This window comes from Macaca fascicularis, chromosome 4 (genome assembly GCF_037993035.2).
Source record: "Macaca fascicularis isolate 582-1 chromosome 4, T2T-MFA8v1.1".
In the NCBI taxonomy this organism is placed as follows: domain Eukaryota; kingdom Metazoa; phylum Chordata; class Mammalia; order Primates; family Cercopithecidae; genus Macaca; species Macaca fascicularis.
In genome coordinates, this window is record NC_088378.1 from 35,620,365 (window position 1) to 35,648,318 (window position 27,954).

The 27,954-nt window shown below is 37.4% G+C and overlaps 1 protein-coding gene and 1 non-coding gene across 4 annotated transcripts in view; one reads left to right on the plus strand and one right to left on the minus strand.

Moving 5' to 3' along the window:
- Positions 1-27,954, plus strand: part of ENPP3 (ectonucleotide pyrophosphatase/phosphodiesterase 3) — a 96,975-nt gene that overhangs the window by 5,141 nt on the left and 63,880 nt on the right. For all 3 annotated transcript variants that reach the window (XM_015448666.3, XM_074037059.1, XM_065543408.2), the window contains exons 3-6: positions 7,603-7,725; positions 10,507-10,632; positions 13,714-13,774; positions 18,848-18,945. In XM_015448666.3, coding sequence (XP_015304152.3) covers positions 7,603-7,725; positions 10,507-10,632; positions 13,714-13,774; positions 18,848-18,945 — 408 coding nt within the window. The remainder of the gene's footprint in view (positions 1-7,602; positions 7,726-10,506; positions 10,633-13,713; positions 13,775-18,847; positions 18,946-27,954) is intronic.
- Positions 396-537, minus strand: LOC135970726 (U4 spliceosomal RNA). Its single transcript, XR_010586584.1, has one exon. It is a non-coding gene; the product is annotated as a U4 spliceosomal RNA (small nuclear RNA).

Below are 27,954 nucleotides of genomic sequence, written 5' to 3' on the forward strand. Positions count from 1 at the left end.
TTTGCTGTATTTCATTATTATGAATAGTAAATGCACCACTTACAAATGACAATATAAAAAGAATTACCTATAATCTTTTTACATATTATTTTATTACTTTTACTAAGGTGAAGTATAAGGCCAGTTGCATTCACGTCCCTCCCTTTCTGTTGTTTGTTTTTTGAGACAAGGTCTCACTTTGTTGCTCAGGCTGAGTGCAGTGGCGTGATCACGGCTTACCACAGCCTCCATCTCCTGGGCTCAAGTGATCCTCCCACCTCGGCCCCTCAAGTCCCTGGTATACAGGCATGCACTACCACACCTGGTTAATTTTTTATTTTTGTGTAGACATGGGGTCTCACTATGTTGTTCAGGCTGGTCTCAAACTCCTGGATGCAAATGATCGTCCCACCTTGGCTTCTTGAAGCATTGGGATTGCTGGTGTGAGACACTGTGCCCAGCACCCTCACCCCATTTTTGTCTTCTTAAAAATTTTATGAGCAATAATCATACCTCAAATAAACCTCATTGGCTACTATACTGCCACTGCACAAAGCTCTGGACCCCTTTTTAAATTTGACTAAAACCTTCTAGTGTGACTCCAGTGGAGTAAGTCTCATTGCTGCAGCATTAGGAAGCCTCAGTAAGGTTAACTGGCAATTTTCCAGTCATGTATCTACTTGAGAAATACTCAGTTTCCCTAATATGACCTAGGAGCACAGTAGAACTGAAAAGTTGAATAATTGCTGGAAGATTACTATCTTCCCTTGGTCACTTGGCTGTTGTGTTTCTGGGCCACGGTGCCATTCCTTGATCAAAGAAATGTTGACAGGCCATTTCAGTGGTATTGTTTTGACGTTAGTACACACAAATGGGCATCATTTCTTGGCTATTTTACCCCCTAAATCACGTAAATTGATTGCAAAAGGCATATCTAATGTCTGAACAAAACCTCCTTTTGTTCCAGCTCTTTCATTCACTTTAGTACACCCATTGGCTGGCTTCCCAGAGTCATTTTTCCTTGTCCTCTTCCTTTCATCTGAGTTGATCAGCCCTATGTGGCAGCACTCTCTTCCCTCTCCCCGGCAGGGCATTGGTAATTAACTCCAGCCTCTTTTTGCCAGCATCCTTAACATAGTCATCCTGTTTACTACTCATTTTTCCACTGCATCTATTCTCCTAAACCCCAACCCTGAGTCATTTTCACCATTTTCCACTCCAGTTAACTCACCTTCCATAGGCATTATGTATTTTTTTTCTAATGTGAGTTTTAAAATCTGTGCATGTTCTTACAGACTTACTGTCATGACTACACATATTTTTTGATTGAACATTATATGCTTGGTATTATTACAATTACTGGAGATAAAGTGGTGAAGACAAGAGACAAAATCCTTCCAGGAGTTTATATTTTAGCATGCAAGACAGACAGTAAAATATAAATAAAAATATATATATATAATAAGATAAACTGCTAAGAAATAAGTAAAGCCCAAAAGAAGGAATCAGGGTCGTGTGTGTGTGTGTGTGTGTGTGTGTGTGTGTGTGTGTGTGTGTGTATGAAATAATTTTTGAGTAATGACTGAAGCAAGTGAGACAGAAACATAGGGACTGTTGGGGAGAAACATTCCAGGTCAGAAGGACTATGAAGTGCAAAGACCAAAGGCAGGAGCTTGCCTGGCATGTTCCCTTTAAGGAATAATAAAGAGGCTATGAACTAGAACTAAAAACACTACAGAGAGGTGGTCATAAAATGAGACCTATTAAATAAAGAGGAGCCCGATCAAGTAAAGGTTAGTATGTCAAACCCTGGTCTTCAGCTTTCATTCTGAGTGTGACAAGAACTGATTGCACGATTTGGGCAGAGGAATGATATGCTCTGGTTTGCTTTTTAATAGAATCCCTAGGGCTACTCAGTTATGAATAGATGGTAGAGTGAGAGCAAAAGTAGAGAGACCAATCAGGAGATTATTCCAATAATCTGGGCAAGCCTTATGTCTTAAACCAGGGCAGTAGCATTGTAGCTGGTAAGAAGTATTTGGATTCTGGATCTATTTTAATGGGGTAGATAGATTTTATTGAAAGACTGGATTTGGAGTAAGAAAGAGAGGTCAAGAATGACCCCAGAATTTTTGCTTGAACATCTGGAAATATAAATTTCCATAATTGAGTTGGGGCAGATTGTAGAAGGAGCTGATTTGGGGAGAAAAATCAGGGGCTCAGTTTTGGACCTGTTAAATTTGCTAATTCTATTGGACGTCCAAGTGCAGAAGTCAAGAATGTAGTTGGACATATGAGGCTGGCTTTAGAGGTGAAGTCCTGCCTGGGCATATACTGTGGTGCTTGTCAACATATGTGGGATTTAAACCATGACACTGGGGTAGAACAACCTTAAAGAATTGGGAAGGTGAAGGGGAAAAGCAAAGAAGACTAGGAAGGAGCAGCCAGGAATGTGAGAGGAAAGCCAGGTGACTAATGTATTCTAGAAACCAAGTGCAGAAAGGTTTGGTAAGAGGAGAGCGTATGAAAAAACATAAAGACCATCTATGTAAATGGTTGTGATATATCTAAATCTACATTTTTTTTTCTAGTTTTTCATTGAGCACTTTTTGAGACCCATCAGAACTGTCATGCATACATCTGTTCTTATGCTTCTACTGTGTGCTACTTTTTGGCATGTACCCAACTTGCCAACCAACCTATGCTCTCTCCTGGTGCTGAATACCCAAATTGGCTTTAGTTCCTCACCACCACATAAATACTGCAGGTTCCCTTACAAACCTGTATGATAAGTACTTTGCCATAGACCAAGGAATGAAGTTTCAGGAAGTTAGGGTTTTTATCTTCTTAACTCAGGTATGTAGTCTCAGGTTGCTTTCTAGAATGGCTGCTTCAGCCTACCCTACCTTCCTTTACCTCACCTCTCCACCAGCCATTGCCATTATTCAGCTCTCTAATTTTTGGCAATGTGAAGTTGGGTATGGAATAAAGTCTTTCATTTTAGTTTCTATTTCTCTGTCCTGTTGCTCTAATCCATGTTGGTTGTTCTCTTGGTCTGGTGGATGGTTGAGATTTCCATTAGCCCATCTATTGTGTTAGGTCCCATGATTTTAAAATCTCTTTCTTCTTGTTTCATTTTCTCATTTTGCTAAAGAACAACTTGATAGCTTTCTAAAATAGGATGCATGAAAGAGATAACTTGAGTCTTTGCCTATGTAAAGACATATCATTCTAACCTAATACTTGACAGTTTGGCTAGGTATTGAATTCTAAGATGGAAATAATTTGTTTTTCTAGAAATCTGAAGGTATTACTTTACTGTCTTATAGCATCCAGTGTTGCTTTTAATATATTTGGTATTTTAATACATTTCTGATTAGTGATCCTTTGTAGGTTGCTCATAATCTCTCTGTGGAGGCTTTCAACATCTCTTAATCCTGTTGATCTTTTAGTGTGAGTTTTGCCCTGGGAAACTTGGTGGACAACTATGATGTAATAATTTATGCTCTTCAATTCTGGAAAATTTTATAATATGATTTCTTTAATAACATAAGCTCCATTTCCTCTTTCACTTTGAGGCCTTACCTCCCTGTTCTAAGATCAGTTAATTAGCAGCCTTAGTTATAACTGCACAGTTTCTTGGTTATACAAGACAACAAACTCGAAGTCTCAGCAATTAGGACTTGGAATCTTCTTGTGGACCACAATTCTGCTTACCATATCTCTACTGAATTTTTCTTTACTTCTCTCATATTTTTACTTCCAAGACCACCCTGAATGTGGGGTCTTTTTTAAAAAATTATAGTTCTCTTATTTTGTTGACACAGTATCTTCTCTATTTTCTGAGGATCTCAGTACTCTGTGTGTGTGTCTGTGTGTGTGTGTGTGTGTGTGTGTGTGTGTGTGTGTGTTGTTATTTTAACTCTTTTGCTCCCTGCATTATTTCCTTTTCAATCAAGTTTTTCTTTGATGTTGTTTGTTGGGTGTTTGTCTTTCACGTAGGTTGCTATCCTGCTATCCTCAAATGTCTGGGGACCATCTGTTCCTTTTCAGAGTAAGGGTTGCTTTTTCTTATCACAGTTACCCCCCTTTATGTCTATTGTCTCTGTGATGAAAGCCACTCCTTATTCCTCCAGATTATGAGCTTCCTAGTCTGGAGTGGGAGGCAGGGTGAGTAGTCACTGCTTCACATCCAAGCTTTTACCAATTCTCCTACATTTAGCCTTGTGCCTGTTCCCCTCTTCTCTTACCTAATGTCCCCTGTTTCTCTTACTTAATGACCTCTTCTCTTACCTAATGACACCCTGGGACCTCCCTTCTACGGTCCTAAGGGAAAGCCCTTGGCTTTTTTTTTTTTTTTTAAATTTCCAGGACTCCTTCCTCTTAGGCACCTAGTTGTTGTTTCCTTCATTCTGCGATATCTGTCTTTCAAAATTCTTTTTCTGCTTCTATCTTCTATTACTTGATTTAGAGTATTTATATCTTTTTGTAAACTATTTTCCTCTTCTTTTTGTGAAGATTTGTGGAATTTGAGGAGATGGAAGAGGTAAATGAGTTTTATCAACCAGCTACTTTTTTTTTTTTTTTTTTTGCCTCTCGAGTAGCTAGGACTAAAGGCACGTGCCACTGCACCCAGCTAATTTTTGTATGCTTTGTAGAGACGGAGTTTCGTCATCTTGCCAAGGCTTGTCTCAAACTCCTGAGCCCAGGCGATCTGCCTGCCTTGGCCTAGTGCTGGGATTACAGGCATGAGCCACTGCACCAGGCCTCAACCAGCTACTTTTAAAAAGAAAACTGTATTCTATTTTGTAGTTCGCTTTTTTCCAATAATAACATAAACATTTCTCGAAATCATTAAAACCGTGAACAATAATGTTTTAAAATAACTTCTACTGGCATCCAGAAATGCTTATAATGTTATTTTATGTAGATATAATAATTTAATAAGTCCTCTCTTTCATGTACATTAAGACTGTTTCAGTTGTTAAAATATTTTTGAAATTATGTGTAACACTATGGAGAACATTTCTCAACATAGATCTTTGTATGTTTCTTTAGTATAACGTCTGGAAGTGAAATTGCTGAAATCAAAGGATATAAAGATTTTTTCAATTAATAAAAAATTTTAAGCATACAAAAGTAGGAATACTAATTTAATAAATGTCTATGTATCATCACCCCACTCTATGAATTCATGACCAATCCTGTTTTATTTATACCTTTCTCCATAACCTCCTCTACATATTATTTTGAAGCAAATACTTGACATTATTTCATTTCTATAAACATTTCATTGTGTATTTCTAAAAGGTAAATTTTTTTTAATGTTTCATAATATTGGAGATAAATATTTTAAAGAAAATGTTCTCCACTTTGTAGATAGACTTTTCAAATATTAGTTTTGCATGGGTAATATAATCTCATTATTTATTTAAAAGGTTTTCTTCCATTGCCATATAATAGCTATCATGTTTCCCTCCTCAGAAATAGCTAAGATTATTATCACATTATTGTATATTCTTATAGAAATTTTATAACAGCAACTTTGTATTTGTGTTTTCATGTACTCCTTTTGCCTTTCTGCCTTTCTGCATCTTTCTTTTCTTAAAATTCACATTTTACAGCTTTTGTTTCATATTGTAAAATAACGTTCCTGAAAGATTTTGTGAATTTATACTACCAATAACTGTATATCTCATTGATTTGTTAGTGAAAAAATGATCATATTTTTCTTATGTTCACTAACTTTTTACAGAGTGCTTTGAAAATCGTCTAAGTCTTCTGTTTGATGTTTTTTAGGGTCAAACTATAGTAGGATGAATTCAGGAGATCTAATGCTCTGATAATTATTACTTTTAGTGCCTGTTATGTCAGTCCTCATTGTCCTTAACCTTTCTTGCCTATTTTGGAAATGAGTATTCTAAAATACTGTCCTTAACCGCTTAACTCCTGAGACATTTCTATTTTGATAAGCTCCTAAAATTTTTTTGTATATGTTGTGAGGCAAGAATGTCAAGAGATTCCTTACCCTATATAGCTAGCCAGTTGTCCCATTACTGTGTGTTATTCACTGTTACTTTGCAGTTACCACTTAAAATTTTTTATTATATAAAGTCTCTACAATTATATCTGCATTATTTATCACTTAATCTGCAATTACCAGCACAGTGCCTGAAACATAATGATGCTAAAATAAATATTCATAGAATAAATAAGTAAATAAATTAATTTAAAATTATGCAGTGGTTTTCAAGGGAGAGAAACAAGTTGTGCATAGTTGAACTTTCCCACACATACTACTATACCCTCCTTGCCTTCAAACAACTCCTTTAGAATGCAAAGTAGAAAGCAAGTATCATAGGGAATTATAGATAATTTTCAATGGGAATCCCTAGCAAGGAGAAATGATATTTAGCTGGGCACACACTCCTTGCACAGTGAGAACTACAGAATTCCCATTGCTTCTTATTGCTAATATGCTGATGACTCCAAGTCAGTATCCTTAGTTTATGCCTCTCTTTCCTGAGTTTCAGACTCAAATATTCAGATCCCCTCCTAAATATGTATTTGCTTAGATATCTGGAAAACTGAACTTCCCTTTTTTTAGTGCCTTAGCCTTACATTTTGGAAGTCATCTTTGGCTCATTCCTCTTCTTCACTCTTTATATAAACCTGAACTCAAACTAATTGCACTTTAATTTCTCTTATCTCTATTTACATCTTCCTTATGTCTACTGCTACTATCTTCCTTCAGGCCCTTATCATTTTTGGTTTGGGTTAAAATTTCTTGCTTAGTTCAAGAGTTTCCATCCCTACCCTACTCACCTATTTTCCAGAGTGGCTTTCTAAAACACAGATCTAATTCATTACTCTCTGCTTACTCTTTAATGACTTCCCATTACCAAAGATTGGGCTTCAAGCCTCTTAGTATGGCATATGCACCTTTCCTCACTCTAGTCCACCTCTACCTTTGAACTCTACCCCTTAGCCATCATAACCCATCTGCTATTCTCCAAATATGCCTTCCTTAGCTTCACTGATTTTTAAAATCTTGATCCTTTCTCAAGACTCAATGGTGTCCTTGAATCCCCTTGCTAGTTTTTGTCCCACCCCATGTGCTCCCATGTACTTCTTGAACACATTATTATTATTATTATTATTATTATTATTAAGGCAGAGTCTTGCTTTGTCACCCAGGCTAGAGTTCAGTGGCACAATCTCAGCTCACTGCAACCTCTGCCTCCCGAGTTCAAGCAATTCTCCTGCCTCAGCCTCCCAAGTAGCTAGGACCACAGGTGTGCACCACCATGCCTGGTTAACTTTTGTATTTTTAGTAGACATGGGGTTTTGCCATGTTAGCCAGACTGGTCTCAAACTCCTGACCTCAAGTGATTCTCCCGCCCTGGCCTCACAAAGTGTTGGTATTACAGGCGTGAGCCATGGCGCCTGGACATATCAGTGTCATTATTTATTACATTGCACTGGTAGATCTTGTAGCACCATAAAAATCATCTAGTTGTCTGTCGTAGTCTGTGCCATGTCCTTCCTGTATGCTTCCACTGTTTAAGTATGAGATATTGAATAGCTGCTAAACGTTGGGGCCCTATTTCCTTTACTTTGCAGGCAGCTGCAGGAAGAAGTGCTTTGATGCATCATTTAGAGGACTGGAGAACTGCCGGTGTGATGTGGCATGTAAAGACCGAGGCGATTGCTGCTGGGATTTTGAAGACACCTGTGTGGCATCAAGTATGAGTTCTGAGAATAAGTTTATTAGCATGTTGGTTGTGCCACTATTAATACATGTCAAATTTTTTTCTTTTCTTTCCTTTTGTTTGAGACAGAGTGTCACTCTGTTGCCTAGGCTGGAGTACAGTGGCATGATCATGGCTAACTCTATTCTTAATCTCCTGAGTCCAATTGATCTTTCCACCTCAGCCTCCTGAGTATCTGGGACCACAGGCATGCAGCACCACACCTGGCTAATTGTTTTTAACCCCATCTCTACTAAAAATACAAAACTTAACCATGTTGCCTAGGCTGGTCTTGAAACTCCTGGGCTCAAGCAATTCTCCCACCTTGGCCTCCCAAAGTGCTGGGATTATAGGCATGAACCACTGTGCCAGGTCTGTGTCCAAATTTTAATCTACATACCTTGTGTATTAGTTTCCTAGGGTTGCCATGACAAAGTACCACAGACTGGGTGGCTTAGCCAACGGAAGTTTGTTTTCTCACAGTTCTGGAGACTGGAAGTCCAACTTTTAGGTGTTGGCAGGGTTGGGTCCTCCTGAAGACTCCAAAAGAGAATCTGCTCCATGCTTCTCTCCTAGCTTCTGGTGGGTCCTGGCAATCTTTGGCTTGTGGCAGCACAGCTCCAGGCTCTGCCTTCATCTTCACATAATCTGTGTCTCTTCACATAGTCTTTGTCTGTGTCTATGTTTAAATTTTCCCTTTTAATAAGAACACCAGTCATACTGGATTAAGGCCCACCCTAATGACCTCATTTTACTTAATTATCTACAAGTAATTTTTTTTTGAAACAGTCTCACTCTTATCTATAAGTAATTTTTTTTAAACAAAGACAGAAATGAAATAGTCTGTCATTTCTACTTCACTAATTAGCTAGAATGTTCTACAATGAGAAATATCCATGAAGCAAAATGTTTTGTTTTTGCTAATTTTTGTTAAGATTTTAAAAATTTGTTAAATTTCCCTCATTTGATATCAGTTATTCTCATTGGCTATTTCTTTTTTTTTTTTTTTTTGATACTTTCCTTTTTCTCTTCTTAGACTATATGTCTATAGTTATTAAATCCATGTCTTTTTTTTTTTTTTTTTTTTTTCCTGAAACAAAGGCCGGATTGCAGCGGCACAATCTTGGCTCACTGCAACCTCCACCTCTTGGGTTCAAGCAGTTCTCCTGCCTCAGCCTCCTGAGTAGCTGGGACTACAGGAGTGCTCTACCAAGCCCAACTAATTTTTGTATTTTTGTTGGAGACAGGGTTTCACCATGTTGGCCAGGCTGGTCTTGAACTTCTGGCCTCAAGTGATCCCACTACCTCGGCATCCCAAAGTGCTGGGATTACAGGTGTGGGCCACTGCACCTGGCCTCGGCAAGTAATTTGGAACCGTTTCTAAATAAGATCATATTCACAAGTAATGGGGGTTGGGACTTCAACATCTTTTTAGGGGACACAATTAAACCTATAACACCTATACACGGTCTTATCATCATTTCCCCCTTAACAATGCTAAATACAGAATTCACACTTTATTTAACCAAGGTTGAGGAATAACAGGCTATGGTAAATGAAATACTGTATCATTACATACATTTCAGTGGAGTTTTACTATGGCTGAAGTTCAACATCTTGTTTGTTTCATTTGCAGTGGTTCTCAAACTTCAAGGTGCATAAAAGTCACTTGGAAAGCGGGTGATTCTTGATCATTCTGATGCCAGTATTCCACAGGGCACAATTTGAGAAATGCTGTTCTCCAGGTGGAAAAGACAGCTTGCAATGTTTAATTCCCTAAATAACCTGGGAAGGTGGTGGAGGGGGGTGTCTAGTGGTTGGAGGAGAGTGAAGATTAGAAGAGTAGAGTTCTTTACTTTATGTTCCCTGAAAAGGGCAAGAGGGAGAGGATAACCCAGTATAGATAGAGATCTGTGTTCCCTTTACTTAATCTCCAAAAACGTTTTCTTTCTATGTAAATGAGAAATGCTGGAGAAGGAAGAAATCTATATATAACTGAGGTGGACAAAAGTTGCCTATTGAGAGTGTTTGTCTCAGAACAAGGCTGATGTTGATTTTAGTCACTGTTTCCTAGCAAGTGGCAGTGCCAAGCCACCTTCCTCCAGCCTCTTGCTGCTTTTAGCAATGGGATTTATTGAAACTGTTCTCATCCTAAGCCCATAGCCTGGGAGAACCCCTGAGGCATGGGTGGCAGCTGCTTTGTCACTGCTGTCACTTTCCACTGAGAGGTACCTTGACCTGCCTACATTCTCAAAGACATGACTGTGCTCCTGTTACTTGTGTTGTCACCTTTTCTTCCTTGCTGCTTGTCTTTAGACAAGGCTGGGCAAAGCTGCTCTTGGGTGGCAATAATCAGTCAGGGCCAGTGATTCTTCACTTTGGGGAGCTCCTGCTCTTGGATGGGAATAGGAGCCGTGTTCAGATCTTCTTCAAGCTCACAGTGTACCTGCTAAGTAAACCTGGGTTGTGGTTTATAAAGCTGCATTTCTCTCTGCCACCTAGCTAATGAAGAAAAGTGGTGGTTTACCCCTCATTTGGCATTATGTATTTTCATTTATTAATACAGATAAATGAAATTCTTGGTTGTATTATTTGATTGTATTATTATACAATCAAATAATTTGATTGTATTATTTGATTGTATTATTTACAATCAAGAACTGTATTGTATTATTATATTTGGTTGTATTATTATAATATAGCAGTAAATAAATGAAATTTGTATATTTTATATTGGAGGCTTAAATGCTCAGAACTGAACTGTATCGTTTTACAGCTCGAATATGGACGTGCAATAAATTTCGTTGTGGAGAGACCAGATTAGAGGCCAGCCTTTGCTCTTGTTCAGATGACTGTTTGCAGAGGAAAGATTGCTGTGCTGACTATAAGAGTGTTTGCCAAGGTAAGCAGGAGTATGTTGACTCATTTGCCCCTGCAAGTTCAGAGGAACTCCGTGAGTGTCCTAGAGCTATGCTAGTCTGCAAAAATCAGAACAAGTCAGAGAATCTTTAGTTACTCCATGTAGAAGAAAAGATCAAATGCATTTACTGTGGGATGAAATGTGGTTTGTAACCACAGAGGAGGAGAACTCACAGCATAGATATAGAAGAGAGATCTTAAAATTCCTTATTTGTCTGTAAGGCAAAGTCTTTTCCAATCCAATGACCTTGCCAGATGCAGTTGTACTTTCAGACACTGAATAGCAGATCCCAAAGTTAAAATATAGAGAATGAGGTTTTCTACCTCAGATATCATCTTGTTAAGCCAATGTTGTTATTGCCAAAACAAATGTGTCCTCAACGGTTTAAATTGCTAAGTATCCTCACGGAGTTAATGTAGAGTCAAGATTAGGATTCAGGTTATTCAACTCTTTGTTCTACCCACTCCCCACTTTATAAGGGATGTGACTTTAAAAAAAAAATCACCAATTCTTCCAAACATCTGATGAAATTTATGAAAAATGCATATATACATATATCAACCAAATTTCTTCAAGCTATCAATCCCTTTTTATAACCTCACACCAAACTGAGCTGACAATTTCAATACTTTTGACAAAAAAAGATTAGGTTGAATTCTGATTTCTGAAATTGGGTGAAAATATTGTAGTAGAAACCTTAACTATAATCTACTAATAGAAAATAAGTTGTGTACCAATGGATAAATCAGTTTTTATACAAAATATAATTAAAAATCACCTGAAACGGGTTATAAGAAAAGTCTGAAATGGTAACTCCTTTTTAAAAATAATAATTACTCAATATTTAATACTCCATACTGCATCATTTCAAAATTTCTTTAATTTCACAAGGCAAGTATAGGTTCTAGTCTGCTTCTTTCTCTAATAAATTCACTGACCATATTACCTCTGACCTCTCTAGTCTCCCTTCTTCTGTTCCAATTTGGTAACTTTTAACTTTTTAATCTCAAGATGGATGCTTAGGCCATGTGGAAATTTTTTTTTTTTTTTTTTTTTTTTTTTTTTTTTTTACTGAATTCACTGGTTACTCTGATGGAGTTAATGTAATCATTTCAGTTTATTTTTTAAAACAAATATAAATGTTTTCTCACTCTGAGCGTTAACACTTTATATTTTAAGTGTTAAATGTGCCTACCAGCTTTTAGAATTAAAAAAAGCTAAATGATTTTTGTCAAAATTGCATCTTTTGAGAGTAGTTTGAGAATTTTTATCAAAATTTTATCTCCCGAGAGTAGTTTGAGAGAATTTGAATCATTTTTGTTTGAGAAACCAGCTAATTACTTTTATATTTTGTTAAGTGTAGAATTTCTAAAAACGTTATGATAAATTTCTACCACATACAGAGGTAGAGAGAATATTATGATGTTTTCTCTCTAAGTCCATCAACTATTTTCAGCAGTTATCAATTCATGGCCAATCTTGTCTCACATTGACAAAGTATAATTTTGAATATAAAATGAACATGTCAAAGATTTACTAACTCATTTATAAGATAACCAACCAGAATTAAAGCAGGTTCAAAGAGAATAAGAAACTAAGCTACTAAATTTTGTATATAAGACTGAAAGAATGTTGGAATAAAATCACTAGAACCATATCTTTTGGTGGGACAGAATTGAATTGCATTTCTGTAGGACAATTTATTTGCTATCAGGTATGAATCAGTTATATTGTTATTTGTTTTCTACTAGTTATTTATTACTCCCAAATAAACAACTTGTAAAATGAATAATAAAGAGTAAGCTGGATAAAGATACATGCCCCTTGATAATTGGATAATATGTTTTTGGGCTTTTTAGATAATTCCCAGCATGACATTAAAATGATGTCTAATGATCAGTCCTCTTGCCTATTTCCAACTTTTAGATTTTTTTCTTTAACAAAATATGCTCATTATTGCCAGCCTCTCTTCCATAATTTTACATTGTTTCAAAGCAAAACCAAGAGTATCATTCATCTAAAATATGTATTTAGCTACATATTTTAAGTACGTATCTAAAAAGATAAAGATAATTTCCATCGAGAGGCACATCATGCCTGCAGGTGTGTTTTTTGGGATATGTTAGCCATTGATAAGCATTGCCGAGATACACTAGGCGTTGCAGATGGTGACAGTCATAGTCTGTCATTTCTACTTCACTAATGAGCTAGAATGTTCTACAATGAGAAATATCCATGAAGCAAAATTTTTTGTTTTTGCTAATTTTTGTTAAGATTTTAAAAATTTGTTAAATTTCCTCCATTTGATATCAGTTATTCTCATTGGCTATGTCTTTCTTTTTTTTTTTTCTTGATACTTTCCTTTTTCTCTTCTTTAGACTGTATGTCTATAGTTATTAAATCCATTTATTCTAGCAGTTGGGAAAATATTGTTCTTGAGGCAAAAAACATTATCAAGAAAAAGAAGAAATATCTTTTTTTCATCTAAAAGAATCCCCTTTGGGGCTGGGTGTGGTGGCTCACATCTGTAATCCCAGCACTTTGGGAGGCCAAGGCGGGAGGATCACTTGAGGTCAGGAGTTCAAGACCAGCCTGACCAAATGGTGAAACCCTGTCTCTACAAAAAATACAAAATTACCCGGGCATGGTGGCGCTTGCCTACAATCCCAGTTACTTGGGAAGCTGAAACAGGAGAATCACTTGAACCAGGGAGGTGGAGGTTGCAGTGAGCCGAGATCACACCATTGCACTCCAGCCTCGGCAACAAGAGTGAAAGTCCATCTCAAAAAAAATAAATAAAATAAATAAATAAATCCCCTCTGTTTCTCTTGGTAAAAATAGACTTCCTGGTATTCAGTTATTACAGATTACTGGTCTCTACAAGTCACTAGAGACACTGCCTTTGCCAGCAACTGAAAATGCACTTCACGTGTTTTAGAAGAAATTAGTCATGGGACTAACAGAAATTAAATAGTTTGGGAAGATCATGTCCATTGAACACTTGCTTCTCGTTTCTTGTCTGTGGTGCAGCAAGTATAAAGATTTCGATCTTATGCTTTTCAGGAGAAACCTCATGGCTGGAAGAAAACTGTGACACAGCCCAGCAGTCTCAGTGTCCAGAAGGGTGAGCATGACGGATACAGGGATTTTTATCCTCCTTTAACAAAGGTGCACATAAGAATGTAGTTAGTTCAGACGCAGAGTAGAATTTCCTCCACTTCATGTACATTTCAAAACAGAATAGTTCACAAAGGATTAGATTTCTTGTGGGTTCCAAGTTTTAATGGACTTTTGTTTGCTTTATTTTTTACAAAGCCCTTTTATATTAATTTATTATATTTATGTTTTACAACAACGACTTTATTATATTTTTGTCTTTGAGACAGGGTCTTGCTCTCCTGTCCAAGCTGGAGTGCAGTGGTGCAATCACAGCTCACTGCAGCCTTGACCTCCCAGACACAGGTGATCCTCCCCATCTCAGCCTCCTGAGTAGCTGGGACTACAGGCATGTCACCATGCTTGGCTAATTTTTTATTTTTCTCTCTCTCTCTTTTTTTTTTTTTTTTTTGTACAGATGAGGTTTCACTAGGTTGCCCAGGCTGGTCTCAAACTCTTGAGTTCAAGTGATCCACTCGCCTTGGCCTCCCAAAATGCTAGGATTCCAGGCATGAGCCACTCTACTCAGCCACAGTAATGACTTTTAAAAATTAGTTGGAATATTAAATAAGTAATATTCCAAAGGTCTTGTGGTCAGGATTGAAATTAGCTTGAAATTACTTCTGCCAGAACTCCTTTTCCTTTTTTAAATAACTTAATTCCTGCCTTCTTTTTTTAAATAAAGATAGGGTCTCGCTGTGTTGGCTAGGTTGATCTTGATCTCCTGGCCTCAAGCAGTCCTCCCTCCTGGGCCTCCCAACGTGTTGGAATTACAGCCATGAGCCACTGTGTCTGGCCAGAACTCTTTTCTATTTTACATCTTGGTGCCTCAAATTTCTTCTTGTTAAGAGCAGGGAAAGAGGTTTGTGCAGGCCTTGAAATGAAAGGAGGTCTTTGAAGGGTGGATGAGGAGAGCTTTGTCAGGGGGCACAGGTGATGAACACATGAGGTGACACTCCTGCCCCACCTCTCCCATGCATCTTTTCCACACGTTTATCATGGCTGCTTCGCTGACTGCCGGGGCCTGGAAATGTGCATCACCTCAAGCCAGCGCGGATTCCCCATTTCTCCATCCACCCCTCTGCCCTTCACACTTTTCTGGGCCAAGTAAGGGAGAATGGTGGAAGGGTGGATGAAAAAGAAATGAATACCTGGCTTTAGGAGGAATTGGTAGAGGCAGTTTTTAAATTTAAGTATTATTATTATTATTGTTATTAAGAGATAGGGTCTCACTCTGTCACCCAGGCTGGAGTGCAGTGGCATGATCACAGCTCACTACAGCCTCAAATTCCTGGACTCAGGCTATCCTCCCATCTCAGCCTCCCAAGTATTTGAGACTATAGGCATGGGCCCCCACACCCAGCTAAACATTATTTTGTATTTTTTTGTACAGACAGGGTCTTACTATGTTGCCCAGACTGGAGTCAAACTCCTGAACTCAGGTGATCCTCCTGCCTTGGCTTCACAAAGTGCTGGGATAACAGGCATGAACTACTGTGCTGGCCAGTGGAGGCATTTTTTGTTTCAAGACAGGGTCTCATTCTGTTGCCCAGGTTGCAGTGCAGTGGCGTGATCATGACTCATAGCAGCTGCCACCTCCCAGGCTCAAACAATTCCCTCACCTCAGCCTCCCAAGTAGCTGGGACTACAAGCATGTGCCACCATTCTCAGCTAATTCTTGTGTTTTTTGTAGAGACAGTGTTTTTCCACGTTTCCTCGTCTGATCTCGAACTTCTGGGCTCAAGGGATCCTGCCATCTTGGCCTCCCAAAGTGCTGGGATTACAGGCATGAGCTGCTGTGTCTGGCCCAGTGGAGGCATTTTTAAATAGTGTTATTTCATTTTGAAAAGGAGTATGGATAATGTCCCTGTTTTTCTTCCGTGCTACTTTGGTTTGTAGCTCAGATTCAGCTGCTCTCTTCCCACCTTGTGGGTGGAAGAGCAAAGGATTAGAATAAAATGAGAGAAGTTTGAGTCCTGATTTTGCCTGTGGGTCTTTTGCACTGGTCACTTCCCTGAGCTTCATCTATGAAATTGAAATAATAACAATGCCAGGATCAGACAATTTCATGTGAGAATTAAATGACCTAAAGCAAGGGAATATGCTTGGTGAGTTATCAAGCAGTAGGTTAATTTTAGTTCTAGTGCATGGTGCATAGTAGGTACTCAAGAAATTGTTAATATTTTTCTAGTGAAATTTTTCTGTAGTCACTCGTTTTATTGGATGAACCTGATACTTGAATCTATTAAGGTGTGCCCATGGCATTTTCTCATGGTTCAAATTACCCTGTCAATTCATCTCTGAAAAGCATACTAATACCGGCTAACATTCATATAGTTCTTATTATGTACCAATATGTACATTACACAATAGTTATCTTACATATTATTCCTTATAAAAACCCTTTGGTTCTATTATCTCCATCTTCATTTTACAAAGAATGAAATGGAGGCAAAAGCTGTGAAATCACTTGCCCAGTGCTGCATTGCTAGTGGTTGCTGGAAGCAGGAAGCAAACCCAGGCAGCAAGGTCCCAGAGTCTCTGTGGCATAACGCTCCGTCAAGTCGTAGGCTGAGCCCGTGATGCTGTGCGATTCATCAGAAGAAGGGGTAAGGGCCTGAATAAGGGGAAGAATTGTTTGAGGCACCAAGACTCCCTCACCTGTTGATAACCGTGAGGAAAGAGACATTAGGTGAGCAGGAAGGTTTTCACTAAAGTCTTTGTAAAGAGTCTCAACAAACCTAGATGACTAAGCCCAAATGATTAGTTAGAATGGTCTTCTCCAAACTGGCAAATCACTGTCCCCCTGAGGATTTGAGAGCTGGAGCAGCATCCCAGAGAAATTACAGGACTGATTTGGCAACCTTGATGCAAGGCAAGACTAGAAAGGAACCTGGTGAGGAAAGGGGTGGTGGTGGTGGTCAGTAGGACACTGACCATCACCTACAATCCCCTCATTCTCTTTATTCCATTGAAGTCATTCCTGCCTATACCTTCCATCCCTGAAAGGAAAATGGACAATGATGATTCTGCTCACCATGAATAATATTTGCTGGTAAAAATTTTATAGTGGCTAAAGACATTACATAAAACCCTCTTGCCAGACATTTATGCTAGTATTCTCTTTACTTGTTTGCCTTACTATTTTGCTAGTGATCATAGTACAGTAAGGAGCTTAGACTCTTAAATCAGACAGATGTGAGCCAATAGCCTAGCTCTGCCCCTACTGGTGGTGGGACACCTTGGGTAAGCTACCTGATCCTAGTGAAATAACAGATCGGAGATGACAGTTCTTGGCATGTAGTGAGCTCTTACTCAAGCTTCATCACAGGCAATGAAAATAATATGGATGCAATGTTCAAGTTTTTTAGCAATCAGAGAAATAAAAACGAAAAGAAGACACAACTTTTACTCCATGAAATAATCAGTACATCGTGATTTGTGTATATAAAGTCCCAGCTACCTGTCTTGTTTATGAAAGTACTGTATAAGTTAATATCTACTGTTGGGAATGAATTGTGGCAATATTTTAGTCTCCTTTGAAAGTTTGTCGTAAGACCAGGAAATGTGATCTTTATGAATTTATCTTTAGGAAATAATTAAGGATGTTTTAGCTACAAGAAAGTTCGTATCAGCAGAATGTAAAATGCACTTTCTAGTTAGCTTGGACAGGCAAGCTGGCCATTAAAAAAGGGGTGCATTGGATCTTTGGATTCCACTCTTGATCCCACAGACAGTTGACCCTGTCTTTAATCTTCAAAGTTATTTTAATGGCATATTTATGAATATAAAATTTTAAATCAGAGTTATGTTAATGAGTTTATGAAAAAAATAAATACTTTCTCATGCAAATTGCACTAGGCCACTTTAATTTCTTCATGAATTTTCTGCACACTGCAGTTCAAACAGTCCCAGTTTTCCATTTTTATTTTTAAATTGAGGTATCCTATAGTTCATATACATTGAAATGGTCCTATCTTAATTGTATAATATAATGCAATTTGGAAATTCACTAAGTGATATAACTTACTAATATAGAATATTTCCAACATATAGAATATTTCCACCATCCCAGAAAGATACCTCATGTCCCTTCCCTTTGCTTACTTCCCAAAGACAATCACTATTGTGATTTCTATCATCATATATTCCTGTTTTAGAATTTATGTAAATGAAGTTAAACCACAGGCTCTCTTAGGTCTGGAAACCTAATAACTTTCCAAATTGGAAAGCACTCAAGTGCCCGTGGACAGTAGAATAAGTTCTGGTTTATTCATTCACTGGAATATTAGACAGCTATGAGAATGAATGATCCATAATTACTTGCAACAATATGGAGGAATCTCAAACATAATCTCGAGTAAAAGAATTGAGACTTAACAAAATGCATACTGTATGATTTTATTTGCATATAAATGTAAGTACAAAAATAGACAAAGATAATCTATGCTGTTGGAAATCAAGATACTGATCATCCTTGGTGGGGTGTGGTTTGGAAAGTTTAGTGACCACAGGAAGCACAAGCATCCTGATAATATTCTGTTTCTTTATCTGGGTGATGACTACACAGTGGAGTTCAGTTAATGAAAATTTATCAAACTATACATCTGTGAAATGTGTGTGTGTATAACAGAAGCAAAATTTTATGCCAGGCACAGTGACTCGTGCCTGTAATCCCAGCTCTTTGGAGGCCAAGGTGGGTGGATCACTTGAGGTCAGGAGTTGGAGACCAGCCTGGCCAACATGGTGAAATCCCATCTCTACTAAAATTTAGCCGGATGTGGCAGCGTGCACCTGTAATCCCAGCTACTTGGGAGACTGAGGCACGAGAATTGCTTGAACCCAGGAGGTGGAGGCTGGGTGACAGGGTGAAACTGTGTCTCAAAAAAAAAAAAAAAAAAAAAAAGACAGTGTCTGGCTATGGCCCAAAAGTTACCCAATTATTTCACCTTAAACACAGGTCTAAAAAAAAAGATTGCAATGCTTTTGAGGTAAATATAACTATCCAAAACAATGGACAAATTTTGTTTTTCATTTTCAGGTTTGACCTGCCACCTGTTATCTTGTTTTCTATGGATGGATTTAGAGCTGAATATTTATACACATGGGATACTTTAATGCCAAATATCAATAAACTGAGTAAGTCTTCTATAACTAGTGGCATGAAAATGATAAAGACACCTAGTTAGTCAATCTCCAGATGATGCAACTTTCTTTCTGACTTTTAACCTTAGTGGTTTGTCTTAGCCTAGATCCTCTCTGACTTTACCACGTGGTATCTACTTTCAATCAGAAGTGTATTTTCACACTTGCTGGCTTCTCCTACCTTTATTTTGGTAGCATGGTCAGCCTTTTGTTTGTTTATTTTGATTTGTTTTGTATTCGAATGTAACTTCTGTCCTCTGGAAATCTATTCGTGTGTACTGCCTTGAAAGGGATGTTTGTCAGACCTGGGTTCTGGGTCTTAGCAAGGTGGATATAACAAGAATCGGATCCTGAAGGCAGGTGGGCTAGACAGATCCAGCACCTCCCACCACTTCAGCAGATGTCAAGTCCAGGATCTATTTCTGGTCCTGGAATTAAACTGCCTACAATCTGACTCTACTAATTGCTAGCTGTGAGGTCTCAGACAAGTTTCCTTCGTCTTTTAGTGCCCTAGTCTCTTCATCTGTGAAATGGTGACTTCCCATCTGATAGGATTACTGTGAGAATGTACAGGTAGCTTTCAAAAAATAGCTATTTGATATGTGGCATATGATGGGTGGATTTAAGTAATTGTTATAATTCTTTTATTATCAATTTTACTATGTTATACTTCTGTGTTAGGACACTTAGCCTTCACATAATTTAATAAAAGTAGTAATAAAGAGAAGTTGAGGCTGGACATGGTAGCCAGTGCCTGTAACTCTAGCACTTTGGGAGGCAGAGGCTAGAGCATCCCTTGAACTCAGGAGTTTGAGACCAGCCTGTGCAACACAGTGAGACCTCATCTCTATTTAATAATAACTTTTTTTTTTAAAGAGAAGTTGAATACCCAATGACACAGTGCTAAGAAGTGGCATAGTTAAAACCAGAGAACTAACTCCAGGGCCCACACTTTTCACTGCCCTGCAATTCCTCTCTTTCTTCTCCCTCCTCTGAGGCCCTGTTTTATATCCCCAAAGTTCTCAAATTTTCTGTCATTTTTTACTGGTTTATTGTTTTTCTTTTTCTGCAAATTATTAAAAATAGCTGTTTGACTCTGGGTAAGTCAATTGACTTTTCTTGGCCTCAGTTTCCTCATTTGTAAAACAAAATGTCTAGATCTGATGATTTCTACTATTAATTCCAGCCCTAAAATGCCGTGGTTGTAGGAAGATAGACCACTACTTCCAACAACTCAAGGTGCATTGTTTTCTCAGCTTCTCCCTCATTCCCTGAGGCAGATCTTTAGCAAAGAGATTGTTTTCCAAATCCAGGACCTGCCACTTTTCTGCTGAGTCATTTTGTCCTAGAAAGTTAGCTAACACTTCTCAGTTTCTATCTTCTTACCTAAATTTGTCTTGATAAACTGGATATCAAATCTGGTGTCAAAAGGGAATTTGACTAGCCAGGGTGAACTGAACCTTTTCTAAAGTAAAATTCCTTGATTTGCTCATTCCATTGAGAATTAGGAATGACATCAATGTAATACAGCCACTAAGAGCTTTCTGCTTTTGATGTTTAAAATATTTTAAAACATTTAAAAAAATTTTAGTCATGTAAACAACATCTCAATCCTCAAATGTGTGAAGCTATGATCATCTAGGCCTACCTAGGCAAAATGGGGCTGTTAGTTTCTAGGAGGCCCGATTAAGAATAGATGTGGTAGGTAAGGGGACATGTTTTCAGGACATCCTGAGGCTGTTTTGAGGGAAAATTAAAAAAGGATAGATGTGGTTAAATAGGATTCGGATTATGTTAGCCTTGAATTGAGGTATGTGACAGCAGGCATTGCTGTCACAACAATAATAAGGGAGTCCAAGGCCCCAACTCTAGGGTTTCATCAAGCTGCCTGAGTTGGGCCATCATGGTGGTGTAAACCAAGCCTAAACAATATCACAGAGCAGTGAGTCATATGAGTGACTATTAAGTGGACAAGGAAGTGGCTCTCTGAATCACACTTTAGTCAGGCAAGAACATTGTCTTGTCTTAGTGCAGGTGGCAGCAGACAAAGAAGGGCCAAGATCAGGAAACTGTCAAGTAGGATAGAAGTGATTTGGCCTGTTTAGAAGACAGCCTTCCTGAAAAGTTAGATGGGAAACTGTGGATCAAATAAGACTAGAAGTAACAGGTAGACAGCAAAGATCCAGCTGGTGACATATGCAGAGTTTCAGAGATTAGGGTTTGCAAGTTTGGCATTCATGAACAGCAGAGCTCTTATATTGGCCACAGCAGATATCATTTGCTGTCTGCTTTTTAAATTTTGTTAAGAATGCATAACATGAGATCTATCCTCTTAACAGATTTCTCAGTGTACAATGCAGTATTATTATCTATAGGCACAACGTTGTACAGCAGATCCCTAGACTTTACTTATTTTATAAAACTGAAATTTCATATCCATTGATCAACAATTCCACATTTCCCCCTTACCCAGCCCCTGGAATCCACCATCCTATTTTTTACTTCTATGATTTTGACTATTTTAGATAACCTCATGTAAGTAGAATCATACAGTGTTAGTGTTCCTGTGACTAGCTTATTTCACTTAGTATATCTTCAAGGTTCATCCATGTTACCACATGTTGCAAGATTTTCCTCTTTTATTAAGGCCAAATAATATTCCATTGTATGTATATGCCACCTTAAAAATCTATTTATCTTTTGAAAGAGAAATAGATTGTTACCATATCTTGGCTCTTATGAGTAGTGCTGCAGTGAACATGGGAGTGCTAATCTCTTTGAGATCCTGATTTCAACCCTTTTGGATAAATACTCAAAAGTAGAATAGCTGGATCATATAATTCTATTTTTAAGTTTTTGAGAAACCTCCATACCATTTTCCATAGCAACTATACCATTTTGCCTTTCTACCAACAGTGTATAAGAGTTCCAATTTCTGCATATCTTCATCAACACCTGTTTTTTTTGTTGTTGTTTTTTTGATACTAGATACCCTAACAGATGTGATATGATATCTCATTTTCTAATTTTTATTTTTAATTATTATTATTATGTTAGAGATGAGGTCTTGCTATGTTGCCCAGGCTGGCCTCAAACTCATGGGCTCAAGTGATCCTTCCATCTCGGTCTCCCAAAGTGCTGGGATTGCAGGTGTGAGCCACTGTGCCCTGCCTCATTTTGGTTTAATATGCATTTTTCTGATGATTAGTTACATTGAGCATCTTTCATACACCTATTGGATATTTGTATGTCTTTAGAGATGAACAATATCTTTCTTCTTTGAAGAAATATCTATTTAGGTCATTAGCCCATTTTTTAATGAGACTATTGGATTTTTTGCTATCAAGTTGTAGAAGTTCCTTATACATTTTGGAACTTAACTTCTTATCAGATATATGGTTTGAAAGTGTTTTCCCCCATTTCATATGTTGCTTTTTCATTTTATTGATTGTTTCCTTTGCTGTGCAGAAACTTTTTGGTTTGATATACTCCTACATGTATATTTTTGCTTTTGTTGCCTATGCTTTTGGCATCATGTTCATGAAATCATTGCCAAGACCAATATCCTGCAGATTTTCCCCTATGTTTCCTTCCAGAAGATTTACGGTTTCAGGTCTTACTTTTAAATCTTTAATATACTTTGAGTTGATTTTTGTATATGGTATAAGATCAGAGTTCAAGTTCATTTTTCTGCATATGGATATCCAGTTTCTGACATCATTTGTTGAAGTAACTATTTTTTCCCATTGTGTATTCTTCTTGGCAACCTTTTTGAAGATTGGTTGACCATATACGCATGGATTTATTGATTTATTTCTGGGCTCTCTATTCCATTTTTTTTTTTTTTTCTGAAATAGGCTGTCACTCTGTCACCCAGCCTGGAGTGTGATGGTGTGATCTCAGCTCACTGCCACCTCTGCCTCCCAGGCTTAAGCGATCCCCTCAGCCTCCAGAGTAGTTGAGAATACAGGCACTGCATGCCACTATGACTGGCTAATTTTTGTATTTTTTGTACAGATGTAGTTTTGCCATGTTGTCCAGGCTGGTCTTGAACTCCTGAGCTCAAGCTTGCCTTGGCCTCCCAAGGTGCTGGGATTACAGGTGTGAGCCACTGAGCCCAGCCTGGGCTCCCTATTCTTTTTCTTGGTCTATACATCTGTTTTTAAAAACACACTTTTCTAATTGCTGGAGATTTTTAATATATTTTGAAATCAGGAGCTTTGATGTTTTCAGCTTTGTTCTTTTTCAAGATTGTCGTGGTTATCTGGGGTCTTCACGAATTTAATTTTTTTTTCTATTTCTGTAAAAACTGTCATTGGGGTTTTGATAAAGATTGCATTGAATCTGTAGATTGTTGTGGGTAATACAAACATTTTAACAATATTAAGTCTTCGAGTCCATGAACATGAGGTGTCTTTCCATTTGTTTATGTCTTCCTTGACTTCTTTTCCCAATATTTCATAGTTTTCATATAGAAGTCTTTCATTTTCTTAAATTTATTTCTAAGAATTTTATTATTTTCAATGTTGATAAATGAGATTGAATAGTTCATTATTAATACATAGAAATGCAACTGATTTTTTATGTTGATTTTGTATCCTGCAACTTTACTGCATTTATTAGTTCTAAAATTTATTTAAAGCTTTTACATATTTAGAGCTTTCAGTAGATAATATCACTTCTTCTGAAAATAGGCACAGATTTACTTCTTTCTTTCCTATTTGGATGCCTTTTTTTTTCTTGCCTAATTGCTCAGGCTAAGAGAGTGGACAGTCTTGCTTTGTTCCTGATCTTAGATGGAAAAACTTGCAGTTTTTCACCGCTGAATAGGATGTTAGCTGTAGACTTTTCATATAATCTTTATTATGTTGAGGTATTTTTTCTACAGCCATGTGCCACCCAACAACATTTCAATCGACAACAGACTGCATATATAATGATGGTCCCATAAATTATAATGGAGTTGAGAAATTCCCATCACCAGCTGGGCATGGTTGCTTATATCTGCAATCCCGGCACTTCAGAAGGCCAAGGAAGGAGGACTGCTTGAGCCCAGGAGTTCAAGATTAGCCTGAGCAACAAAGTGAAACCCTGTCTCTACCAAAAAAAAAAAAAATTAGCTAAGCATAATGGGGTGTGCCAGTAGTCCCAGCTACTAAGGAGACTGAGGCAGAAGGATCCCTTGAGCCTAGGAGTTCAAGGTTGCAGTAAGCTATGATCACACCACTGCACTCCAACCTGGGTGACAAAGTGAGTTCTTGTCTCAAAAAAAAAAAATTATATCACCTAGTGATGTCAGAGAAATTATAATGTCATAGTGCAATGCATTATTCACATTTTTGTGGTGATGCTGGTGAAGACAAACCTACTGCACTGCCAGTCATAAAAAAGTACACACATTTATGTACATTACATCATATTTGGTAATGATAATAAATGACTGTTACCGGTTTATGATTTACTATACTATACTTTTTTTTAAAAGAGATGGGGTCTTGCTATGTTGCCCAGGCTGGCTCAAACTCCTGGGCTCAGGCGATCCTCCCACCTTGGCCTTCCAAAGTGCTGGGATTACAGGCATGAGCCACTGTGCCCAGCTTATGCTATACTTATACTTTGTACATTATTTTAGAGTGTACTCCTACTTATTAAAAAATGTTAACTATAAAACAGCCTCAGGCAGGTTTTTCAGTAGGTATTTCAGAAGAAGGTACTGTTATCATAGAAGACAACCTATCTATGCATTTTATTGCCCCTGAAGACCTTTCAGTAGGGCAAGAAGTGGAGGTAAAAGACAGTGATATTGATGACCTTGACCCCATGTGGGTGTGGGCTAATGTGTGAGTTTGTGTCTTAGTTTTTGACAGAAACATTTAAAAAGTAAAAACAAAAAATTAAAAAACAAAAGCTTATAAAGACATAAAGAAAGAAAATATTTTTGTACAACTGTGCAATGTGTTTGTGTTTTAAATCAGTGTTATTACAAAAGAGTCAAAAAGTTGCAAAAATTAAAAGTTCATAAAGTAGAAAAGTTACAGTAAGCTAAGGTTGATTATTGAAAAACATATATTTTTATAAGTTTAGTGTATCCTAAGTGTACAGTGTTTATAAAGTCTCTAGTAGTTTACAGTAATGTCCTAGATTTTCACATTCACTCACCAGTCACTCACTGACTTACTCAGAGCAACTTCCAGTCTTGCAATCCTTATTCATGATACGTGATCATATTTTTACCGTACATTTTCTATATTTAGATAGAAAGGGTTAAATATACAAATACCACTGTGTTACAATTGCTTACAGTATTAAATAGGATAACATGCTGTACAGATTTGTACAATAGACTTTACTATATAGGCTACGTGCATAGTAGACTTTACCATCTAGGTTTGTTAAGTACACCCTATTATGTTTGCACAATGATGGAATTGTCTAACAACACATTTCTAGGAATGTATCCCTGTCTTTCAGCAATGCATGACTGACTGTATTCCTAGTTTGTTGAGAGCTTTTATCATGAAAGGGTGTTGAATTTTATCAAATGCTTTTTCTGCTTCTATTGAAATGATCACGTAATTTTTATCCCTCATTCTGTTAATGCTATATATCATATTAATTGATTTTCATGTGTTGAACCATGCTTGCACCCCACGGATAAATCCCACATGATCATAGTGTATAATCTTTTCATTGTGTTGTTGAATTTATTTTGCTAGTATTTTGTTAAAGATTTTTGCATCTATTTTCATCAGGAATATTGACCTGAAATTATCTTTTATTGTGATGACTGTATAGCTTTTATATTAGGGTAATGCTAGCCTTATTAATTTGAAAGCATTCTCTTGTCTTCAGTTTTTGGAAGAGTTTGAGAAGAATTGGCATTAGTTATTCAAATTTTTGGTAGAGAAATTGTCAGTGAAGCCATTTGGTCCTGGTCTTTTTCTTGGGAGGATTTTAGTTACTGATTTAATCTCCTTACTGTTTATAGATTTATTCAGACTTTCTATTTATTTAAGATTCAGTCTTGGTACTTTGTATGTTTCTATGAATTTATCCATTTCTACTAGGTTATGCAGTTTGTTGGCATATAATTATTCATAGTATTCTCTTACGAACCTTTTATATTTGCAGTATCAATTGTAATGTCTCCTCTTTCTGATTTTATTTATTTGAGTTTTCTCTTTTTCTTGGTCTAGTTAAAAGTATGTCAATTTTGTTCATCTTTTCGAAGAACCAACTCTTAGTTTCATTGATTTATTCTATTGTTTCTCTATTCTCTGTTTCATTTCTTCTTTAATCTTGTTTCTTTTTTCTGCTAACCTTGGATTTAGTTTGTTCCTTTTTCTGTTCCTTGAGGTGCAAAATTAAGTAGTTTATTTGAAATTGTTCTTCTTTCTTAATGTAGGCATTTATTTCTATAACTTCTATCTTAGAGCTCCTTTTGCTGCATTCCATTTTCATGTTCACTCATCTTGTTTCAAGGTATTTTCAAATTTCTCCTTTGATTTCTTCTTTGACCCATTGGTTGTTCAAAAGTGTGTTACATAATTTCTACATTATTTGTAAATTTTTCAGTTTTCCTTGTGATATAGATTTCCAGTGTTATTCCATTGTAGTTGGAGAAAATACTTGGTATGATTGCAATTTTTAAAATATGTTAAGACTTGTTCTGTGATCTAATGTGATCTATCCTGTAGAATGTTCCAGGCATGCTTGAGACAAACGTGTTGTGTTGTGTTTAATGTTCTGTAAGGGTTTTGAAAAAACAAAACAAAACAAAAAAACCCCGCTGATTGTTTTATAGGGCTTCTATTGTATATTGTGAGTTGCTTTTATTTTGCTGCTTTCAAAATTCATTGTCTTTGACTTTTGACGTTTGATTATAATATGTCTTGGTGTGGATTTCTTTAGGTTCATCTTATTTAGAATCCTTCAAGCTTCCTGGATCTGGTTGCCCATTTTCCTCACTAGATTTGGGAGTTTTCAGCCATTATTTCTTTCTATTAACTTTCTAGTTCTTTCTCTTTTTCTTCTCCGGAAACCCCATCATGCATATATTAATCCACTTGTTGGTGTCCCACAGTTCTCTTAATCTTTCATCACTTCTTTCTATTCTTTTCTCTTTTTGCTCCTTTGCCTGAATAATTTTTAAAGGCCTGAGTTTGCCTCTCTTTGTGGAAATTTTCACTTTATTCTCATCAATTCATTGTTCTCATCACTTCAGTGAGCATCTTTATGACAGTTATTTTGAAATGTCTGTTAGGAAAATTGTACCTCTGCTTCATTCAGGTCAATTTCTGAAGATTTATCTTCTTCCTTTATTTTGAACGTATTTCCCCATTTCTTCATTTTCCTTTACTCTGTGTTGGCATCTGCACATTGGACAAAACAGTCACCTTTCTCAGTTTTCATGGACTGGGCTTTTGTAGGAGAAACCCTCATCAGTAGGCCTGATCAGGGATTCTGGAGGCCCCTTAAACCTTCATGCTAGTCCAACCTTGTTTTCTGTTCTTAGGGGCCCCAAGTGTCTAGAGCACACTAGGTCCCACTGGTGTTCCAAGATGAGTGAAACTTATCTTGGAAGGAAGCCAGCTCCTTGGGCAGTCACCAGAGAATTTGGATCATTAGATGTCTTGTCCAAATCTTTCACTCCCCAGAGATAAGTTGGGATCTGGATTTTGTTTTGTTTTGTGGGGCTTTTTTTTTTCTTCTTTCTCTTGCTTTTTTTTCTCTGTGCTGCACCAGGGAGAGGGGCTATGGTGACTAATATGCTACATCAAACCACTGTGTTTTTTCTCACTGGCCCCCCGGTGACTAGAGTATGCTAGGTTCCATTAGTGCTCCAATACAGACAAGACCGAAAAAGCCAGTCCTGTGGGCAGACCCTAGAAAAGTTGGGGCATTGGACACTTAGTGCAACTCTTCCTCCCCTGGGAGAAGCTGGAAGTTGGGGTTATTGTCTGATTTCTCTGTGCTGAGCCAAGAGCAGAAGCTGTGATGAGT